Below are 9,769 nucleotides of genomic sequence, written 5' to 3'. Positions count from 1 at the left end.
AATTTCATAGCTAAGCTCTCGACGCATATTTGTTATCGTCATATTCTCATTTGTTGCTCATCATTTTTCCATTTTCATTCTCAGTTTTCTTTTCTTCTTTTTTTTTTTTATTTAATTTTATTTTTTTGCCTTGTTACGCCTCGTAGTTTGTACTAAACATAGCACAAAAAGTAAGGGAATTTGTGTTTGGTAGATTGTTTCTTTGTAATAAGCTGTTTGGTGTTGGCAAATATGATTTGGCAAATTCTTCATGGGCCCAAGCCACATTCTCATCTCTGCTGCGCATGCCTCAAATGCATGTTTGTGGCAGCATTTAAAAGGAAAAGAAACAGGCTTTCCAACAGTATAAGATTTTTTGACAAGAAGCTTTGTTACAACAAAAAAATAATCAACCAAACACACACTTCCTTACTTTTTGTGCTAAATCTATATGCTTTATATCACTGACAGATGGCTTGATAAAAACTGAATGTGCAATTTATGTAAAATTCTCTCCCTGAACTTTAACAACATGTAAAAATGATTGAGGAAAGTCATTAGTGTCAGAATTCAAATTATTCACAATGACCTGATGGAAATTTCTGGAATGACATTCCAACACCCTTTAAATCACTATCTTCTGCTCCCCGCCGTCACTACCACTTAGCTTTTAGTTGTATTTAACGGCGCCTGTTCTCCACTCAGGTTCTACACCATGTCTATCGTGATGGCCGTGGATCTGCTCGGCTGCACGGGAAGCACTGAGGAGCGGGCGGCCCTGCTCCATAAGACCATCCAGTTGGCGGCCGAGCTGAAGAGCAACCTGGGTAACATGTTTGGCTTCGCTGCTGTGATGAGGGCCTTGGAGCTGCCGCAGGTAAGATGAACATGTTCGCAACATGCGCATTTTCATTGTGTATTGTTGTACTTTTCTCTGACGTGTTTGTTATGTACGCCTCAGATTTCCCGCCTGGAGCAGACGTGGGTGACATTACGCCAGAGACATACTGAAGGTGCCATCCTGTATGAGAAGAAGCTCAAACCTTTCCTGAAGAATTTGAACGACGGAAAAGGTAAGTGGTTCTCAAACTTGTTACTCCAAGTGCCACTTTAAGAAACACAGGTTTCCAAGTACTACCATAATGACCAACATTGAATATAGTAGCGTAATAGGCTAAAGTGTTCATCAAAACCCAGGCAGAGTTTTCCTAAAAAATATTTAATATACAGTAATTGTAAGCCACTGTAACATTATGCACATGTGCATACATACATAATTTGTAAAGCATACAGCGTAATGGTGACATGTATCTTTTTTTTATCTTTATTTTTGTTTCTATGCCGGTCCGTCTTTACGTGAAACCGGTCCGTGGCACAAAAAAAGTTGGGGATTTGCTGGTTGCTGAAAGAAAAATCAGTGACGTCATCGATTCATCGACTTTGACTCAACCTCCATCACATGATAGTCGACTACAAAAGATTAGTCGTTCAACCACAAATGTACAGTTTGAATTTTAACAATGTGCTTAAATGGGTAAATATAGAACTACTTAAATAATGATTTCATAATACATTTATTTAAATAAATGTTTACAAAGCCGGCACGGTGGGTGGCTGGTTTGAACATCTGCCTCACAGTTCGGAGGTCCCGAGTTCAAATGCGGCCTCCCCTGTGTAGAGTTTGCATGTTCTCCCCATGCTTGCTTGGGCTTTTTCTGGGTACATTTAAAACTATGAAAGGATTATGACACATGCTTACATTTACACATGAATTAATGAACTAATACCTTTTTTCACCACACCGCCACCTTCTGGGTTTGGTGGGGCATTCCCCAGCTTGCCTGAAATGCACAATCCTCACTATTTTTTTGCTTTGCTTCCAGAGTCCAGCATTGTGTCCAGCACCACCTTCCCGCACATTATCCCTGTCCTGTCTTTGCTGGAGCGAGGCCTGGCCCTCGGAGAGGTGCTGGAGCCATGGGAGAGCGGCGAGGTGGGCGTCGATGTGGTCATGCACCACCTGGAGGCGGCTCGAGCTGTCGCGCATTACGGTGCGATTTACAGGAGCAATGTGGAAAGCAAATTGCAGGGTATGGATAGACACATGCTGACAGCTGTATTGAACTGTGTTTGGACTCACATCCTGTTGTGCCTTTCTAGGCAGTCACAACATTTAGTTGTTGCCATGATTAGGAATTGATCGCTCACTTTATTGATCATTAGGCCATTAAACCTGTTAACCCTGGTTAATCAGGCTGAGTAAATCTCATTATATTGTGCTTGTAGCATTCATCTTAATTTTGTCTATTTGCACTCATGTCGCAATTAGAGAAGCCATCATTACTATACAAAAACTTTAAAAAAAAAAAAAAAAAAACAGAACCGAACTGTGCCACGTCCATCAGCTGGAGCATTTCAGAATCAATATTTATATAATGTAATAACAAAAATCATACTCACTCGAGATTCTGCCTTTTAAATGTATTCAAATTCTGCAGATAAATACAGATTTTTTTTTACGAGTCAGAGTTGGCTGTAACAAGTTTTGCTCTGACCAACCAATCAGAGAATGGAACAAAAGCTGACATCATCAGGAGCCAGCTTGCTGGCCTTGTGAGGACAAAGTTGAAACGTGATTGGTTAAAGAAACAGTCCCTTTGCTAATATAGGTTAAGTTAGATCAACCAGCAACACTGATTCTGAAGGCCCTGTGCAGATTAGATTGACATGGCAACACATTGAGGCTAAAATCTGATTGGATTAAAAAACATCTAACATCTACATACACTTTTGAAAATAGTGCAGCTAAGAGTAAAACTACGAAATGAAGAAATAAGACTGTTGGGAATGAATTAATACAACTTTACTGAACACATTAGGTTATAAATGTACTTGTAGATCAGTGCTTTTGACATTGTTTTGGCCAGCAGAGAAGTCCTTGGTGGCCCTGACCGACCACCACTGATGATCGTGAAAATATATATATATATTGTAGGTTTGTTTAAACCACTAGTAAGATTTGAATGTAGCCTCACGTAACTAATTACAACACCCCCCAAGCCACAAATTGTTACCAAATTTGGGATTGGCACTCTTCTTTATTTTCCAGAAGTGGATTTTCCAAAATAGTTTTATCAAAGATCCTGAAGCCCCAGGGAACAGGTCAGAGCGAGGCTTCAGGTGCGCAGGCAACCGGCCATGTGTGCGCTTGCGAGATCACGGCAAAAGATTGACACCTTGTCGGTCAACGCCGTCTGTGTCTGATTGGTTGTTCTTTTTATTTATTTAACTTTCCCAGGTTAAATTGAAAACAGACTCACATTTTCAATGCCAACCAAGCACCAGACAAAAGAATAAAACAAAGCAAAATAACATCAAATACATAATTTTCAAAAGCTCCTCCGTTGGGTGCGGTAGTTTCTTCGGAAAATCGGAATTGGTAACTTGGATTTGCAGTGTAAATCCATCCTAATTCCCCTCCCTCTTCTTCACCCTCCTGTCCAGGATTCCAGGTGCAAGCCGACATTCACGAGATCTTCCAGACGGAGTTTCAGATGCGTTTGCTGTGGGGGAGCCGCGGATCCGAGGGGAGCCAGCTGGAGCGCTACGAGAAGTTCGACAAGGTCCTCACCGCCCTCTCGCACAAGCTCGAGCCTCCGGTGCGCCACAGCGAGCTATAGCGACAATAGTCACAAAAAAGACACCCTGCATCTGCACTTACCACTCCGAAGTGGTCTTGTCTTGCATGGCCAAAAAGGGGGACACGGAGTAGTGCGGGTGGACCACTGTGAGTAGAGAGGCAGCTAAAAGTACAGCGAGATGTCACTTGCTACACAACACGCACTCACTGCGGACTCACTGCAAACTAGCACTGTGGAAGTCCTCACTTCTCCCTAAAATGTCCATGAGAGGAGACAAGACGATGAGTATGGTGTCCCCTGAGGGACAATATGCAGCGTTTGGCTTTGCTCCGCACACACAGATGCTTCCCTGCTGTCTCACACTGTAGTAGAAATGACGGCTAATGATCTTAATTAGATCATAATGTACATGTCTTTCTGTGTATGCGTGTGTGTAAATCATGTGAACATTCCTTTATTTCCTACTTATTTTGTAAAGGATCTCCATCCATTAAGGGCATTTGGTTTCGCAAACCTTGTGACAAGTGGGAAGGAGCCATAAAAGCTCATTCAGGATGGAGCAGTTCCATCAAATATGTATCAGCCACTTATTAGTACATGAATCCCAAATAAAGAAGTAGAAGTCTAGGCTTTGAGAGTTGTTCAAAACAACCGGGGTACAGCCACCATGCTTGTGTGTGTGCGCTAAATGTTGCTAAAAGCAGTATTAAGTGAGGCAAGGTTACTTTAAAAGCCCCATGTATGTTTTATTTACAGCATAAATCCTTATAAAAAAGACTAGTGATGGGCATTTGGACAAATTAACAAATTTATTATTTCATTTTTTTTATGCAGAGGGAGACTGCATGTTTTCACCTCCTGTTTCAAAGCGTGTCCTGTTCAGCTGTTATTTCAACCAGAAACCACAATGTAGCCAGTCCCCGCCCAGCCCGAAGGTGAGACGGTGTCCCCTGTTTGGTGGAAAGGAGGGCGGATAGGGGCGCCCGACAAGTGAACGATAAGGGGAGCACCCGGAGAGCAGCCACGAGGCATGAGAGGGGAGCCCCCACACCAATGCAAGTGTTGTGTCTGGATGTAGCACAACTGCCCGGAGATAATCTGTTGTTCTTGAGAATGTAAAAGCAACACCGCCTTCAGTAGGGCACTCCATTTTGCCTCAATTATGCAAATAATCAACAATCAATTCCGCAAAAATCGATAAAAAGGATTGAACATTGGTTTACAGTGTAATCCCCCGCCTTACAAAAGGACTTTAGCATTTCTTGAATAATTCATATTAAAGGTTCTAAATGAATCTCATGAAACAGATTAAACTGAAAACTTTCTAAATAAAACAAACTGTATTTCTAAAAACAAACTATGTAATGCTTCTTGGATGCACCCAGTTTGTGATAATTCAATTAAATATAAGAAAAGGTATAAACCACAAGTTGGGATCACCTACTGCTCAAAACAAATCAAGGGAACAGCCAAATCCCAAATCCAAGATCTCGTTGAATGAAATATTCTAGGTGAAAATACTTTTTTTATTAAAACAATTAATTTGTTAAGCTCGAAAGTACCAATGATTAATGGAAATCCAAATTTTAGAATCGTATTGTGCCTCCCCTGATGTTGGGGCCTGTCTCTTGGTATCTCATGATTTACCATCCTGGAGGAGTTGCACAAGGAAAAATGCAAAATTAGCCAGCAATATTGGCTGACACAGGAGTGGACAGGTATCCTGGAAGTGCAACTGACTTGGGAGTTACACTGTGATTGATGATTATGTGTTCCCTTTATTCTTTTCAGCAGTGTTTTTGAATACTTGGAGAGTAATTGGTTCCTGGTTCATGATAACAATAGTAGCTACTGTATAGGGATGGGCGTTTGACTAGATTTCCTCGATCTTGATATAGCGCAAATCAATTTAACTCTGTAAATATTCTGAGCTCCTATTTCCATGCATGACATAGTTTGGGTGTTATTCGACTTCCCAGACATCATGTCGCTCATCTTTAAGCAGATTACACACAGAAATCTTTAACATCTGAACTCACTTTTTAAATGTGAGAGACTCCAAAAATAACTTGGGGGGGGGGGGGGGGGAAATCTGCAAGCGTGTGCTTACTCCTCTTTTATTTTGTGGTGAACTTGTGATGACAAACACCGCAAACCACACACATACTGTAACCATCAACTCTCACTTCCCCAAACCAAATGTCTGTCGTAGGACCAAGACTGACTTGCAAGAGGCAGCATGGTGCCACAAGGCATCCAGACTGGTGGAAGATGTCGAAGAAGCTAGGCTAACTGTTAGCTTATCTGGTATCTACACTGCAGTTGCGAAACTCTTCTAGTTTTCTTTTGCGTTTGTGTGTGTGTGACGTGTGTGTGTGGTGAATGACTTGGGATACACGTTTAACATACCCCGCACCACACGATAATGGCTCAGGGTATCTTTTAATTACATCTAGGTAGATTACGATCGGAAGGCGGGAAAGAAATGCTCTGATTCAACAGGATTATCGCTATTTGTGTATCCCGTTTAAAACAGCAAACTAGTTGAGACTGAATAGACAGCGCCTCCAGTGGCACACCTCATTGGACAGAATCATCAATTATCATGCCTATCCCTAACACTAGCACCATAAGTGTAAAAAAAAAAAATAGTACAGATATCAGTATTCAATAATTTCCTCCATAAGGACATATGGGTTCCTACTTACACTTACACTTGGTAGACTGCTGGTGTTGGATGTCATCTTTCGAGGATGTGAGCCTGAGAGGGCTGCGGCTGACTCTCAGAGCTACAGTGGGTACGGAAAGTATTCAGACCCCCTTAAATCTTTCACTCTTTTTTATATTGCAGCCATTTTCTAAAATCATTTAAGTTAATTTTTTCCACAGTAATATACACACAGCACCCCATATTGACAGAAAAAAACTGAATTGTTAACATTTTTGAAGATTTATTCAAAAGGAAAAACTGAAGTATTACACAGCCATAAGTATTCAGACCCTTTGCTGAGTATTTAGTAGAAGCACCCTTTTGAGCTAATGGAGCAATGAGTCTTTTTGGGAATGATGCAGCAAGTTTTTCACACCTGGATTTGGGAATCCTTTGCCATTCCTTGCAGGTCCTCTCCAGTTCTGTCAGGTTGGATGGTGAACCTTGGTAGGCAGCCATTTTCAGGTCTTTCCAGAGATCCTCAATTGGGTTTAAGTCAGGGCTCTGGCTGGGCCATTCAAAAACAGTCACGGAGTTATTTTAGCTGTATGCTTAGGGTCATTGTCTTGTTGGAAGGTGAACCTTCAGCCCAGTCTGAGGTCCTGAGCACTCTGGAGAAGGCATGCTGCCATCACCATGCGTCACTGTTTGGACTGTATTGCTAGAGGACTCTGCATCTTTTTGCACAATTGTCAAAAAAAATAATAATAATTTACCGGAATTACCAAATAACTAGCAATCCTTTATTGCTCAGTGACTGTTTTTGTCAATGTCTTTATGTCTCAAAAGTGTTCTCTGTCAATTGACTGTCTGTTGTCGTACTAGTGCGGCTCCAACTACCGGAGACAAATTCCTTGTGTGTTTTTTGGACATACTTGGCAAATAAAGATGACTCTGATCTGTTCTGTTCTGTTCTGAGGTGATGAGCAGTGCCCGGTTTTCTCCACACATGCCCCTTAGACTTAAGGCCAACAATTTCTATCTTGGTCTCATCAGACCAGAGAATCTTATTTCTCACCATCTTGGAGTCATTCAGGTGTTTTTTTTTTATCAAACTCCATGTGGGCTTTCATGTGTCTTGCACTGAGGAGAGGCTTCTGTCGGGGCACTCAGCCATAAAGCCCTGACTGGTGGGGGGCTGCAGTGATGGTTGACTTTCTAAAACTTTCTTCCATCTCTCGACTGCATCTCTGGAGCTCAGCCACTGTGATCTTTAGGTACATCTTTACCTCTCTCACCAAGGCTCTTCTCTCCCAATTGCTTAGTTTGGCCGGACGGCCAGCTCTAGGAAGGGTTCTGATTGTCCCAAACATCTTCTTATTATGGAGACCACTGTGCTCTTAGGAACTTTAAGTGCAGCAGAAATTTTTTTGTAACCTTGGCCAGGTTTGTGCCTTGCCACAATTCTGTCTCTGAGCTCTTCAGGAAGTTCCTTTGACCTCATGATTCTCAATTCCTCTGACATGCACTCTGAGCTGTAAGGTCTTATTTAGACAGGGGTGTGGCTTTCCTAATCAAGTCCAATCAGTATAATCAAACACAGCTGGACTGCAATGAAGGTGTAGAACCATTTTAAGGATGATCAGAAGAAATGGACAGCACCTGTCACAGTGAAGGGTCTGAATACTTATGGCTGTATGATATTTCAGTTTTTCATTTTTCATAAATCAGCACAAATTTCAACAATTACGTTTTTTCTGTCAATATGGGGTGCTGTGTGTACATTAATGAGGGAAAAAAGCGAACTTAAATGATTTTAACAAATGGCTGCAATATAACAAAGAGTGAAATTTTTAAGGGTGTCTGAAAACTTTCCGTACCCATTGTATCCAATCATTTCAGTCAAAGTACGACACCCATTTGAATTATTCTACTAAATATTTTTGCCCTCGCTGCTGTCCCCTTGTTGTCTACCTCCAAATCAAATACAAATGAAATATAAGCATTCTATAATATAGTCGAATGTATGTGTCAGGTATCAATTAAAGTGAGCTCATTTTCTGTCTGATCCATGCATCTTTACATGAGTGTTTGTCTTTTCCAGTGCGAAACACGTTTGAGGGTACACCTGTATAGGTCATGCAAAAAGTGGGGCCCTTTCCCCTCATAGCCCGACAGGGGGCAACCTTCATTCACACAAGGTCAATTGTAATGCATCCTCAAGTAATGTGTATGTACTGAAGCCTACTGGTTTAGGTTTGTCATCTGCTCACAGTGATGATGGAAGAACGATTTTTCTGTGTGTTTGCAGTCATTCTTGTTTTGGATACTCAACAGTGACCCTCTGAGGACTGCATGGAATGAAAGTTGAAAGACAGGATGATGAATTTTGTTGTGTTTGCTTTGTTTTTTCTACATATTGTACATAGCAATTCACTCTTTTTCAAATAAAATGATTGCTTGTGTCGCAGATGCAACCGTTGATTTAGAGTCACTCGACAATCAAGAAATACCTTTCTGTACGTACATCCATTCATTTTCTAGAGAATTAGTCCTATTTGGGGTCCCGGGTGAACTGGAACTTCATCCGTTCAAATCTGAAAACTCGTGTTTCTTTGCATACTGAGCCAATTGTCTTCCATACATATAATCAGAGTAGCTGATGGCATCTAGAATGTAGAACTAAAAAAGAAACAATACAGAAGCAAGCACAATGGAATGAAACCGGCCACCGTGCCATCTGCCACAACAAGAAAATCATCATCTGCTCTGCTCTTTGTCTCCGCCGCCCATACAGTTCCATAGGCGTAACATGTTATGGATGTAATCTCTAAAGGGATTCTCTCTGCTTGGTATCTTGGAACGTGTTCATTTCAGCTCTCTATGTTCCTTATTGAATCAGACACAAGATGTCACAGATCCACCTGCTATCCAGCCAGAAAGGCAGTCGGACCGCCAACCATCCAACCCCCATCCCTTAATTCCCCCCCCCCCCCCCCCCCCCCCCCCAAACCTCTTTTATTGCTAATCCATTGTGTTGGTTATTGTCATTTGATCATGTGTGACCCGCACAGCCGCGGCACTGACTTTTGACGTCCATATACAGAAGATGTCAGGAACCTTTTTCCTATCAGGTTCCATTTCAGTTTGTATCAAGTCCTCTGAGAACTATAGGGATAGGGAACCAAACTATAACTGTTTGCAATATATTATATGCATTTGTGGATTTTTGTGATAATTGCATGGCAGACTGTATACGGCCCACGCTGCATGTTGCCCACCCCTGTCCTAAAGGACAGACCAAAAGCTTATAGTTGATTCTTGTTTTTCGAGTATTGAGCTTTACTTCCTCTGAGATTTTGCCATATTTAGTATATGGATAGTTTATTTAGTAAATATTATATATGTCATATATAAACAACCCAAAATTACTAAATAATAATAAATACTAACTAAATGTAAAGTAATATATTTTAAAAACATTTTTTTCCTATACAAA

At 41.3% G+C, this 9,769-nt stretch overlaps 1 protein-coding gene across 7 annotated transcripts in view; it reads left to right on the top strand.

Annotated features, from left to right (window-relative positions):
* sh2d3ca (SH2 domain containing 3Ca) overlaps positions 1 to 8,740 on the top strand; it is a 70,119-nt gene extending 61,379 nt beyond the window's left edge. For 3 of the 7 annotated variants that reach the window (XM_061747543.1, XM_061747541.1, XM_061747545.1), the window contains 5 exons: positions 685 to 856; positions 941 to 1,052; positions 1,863 to 2,069; positions 3,484 to 3,602; positions 8,375 to 8,740. In XM_061747543.1, coding sequence (XP_061603527.1) covers positions 685 to 856; positions 941 to 1,052; positions 1,863 to 2,069; positions 3,484 to 3,602; positions 8,375 to 8,440 — 676 coding nt within the window. In that variant the 3' untranslated portion in view covers positions 8,441 to 8,740. Of the gene's footprint in view, positions 1 to 684; positions 857 to 940; positions 1,053 to 1,862; positions 2,070 to 3,483 lie in introns of all 7 variants that reach the window. The other 4 variants (XM_061747547.1, XM_061747544.1, XM_061747546.1 and 1 more) reach the window with 2 other exon arrangements.
* The last annotated feature ends 1,029 nt before the right edge of the window (positions 8,741 to 9,769 follow it).

This window comes from Phyllopteryx taeniolatus, chromosome 15 (assembly GCF_024500385.1).
Source record: "Phyllopteryx taeniolatus isolate TA_2022b chromosome 15, UOR_Ptae_1.2, whole genome shotgun sequence".
NCBI lineage: Eukaryota > Metazoa > Chordata > Actinopteri > Syngnathiformes > Syngnathidae > Phyllopteryx > Phyllopteryx taeniolatus.
The sequence above is the reverse complement of the archived record's forward strand: the minus strand, read 5'-3'. Positions and strand labels throughout refer to the sequence as shown.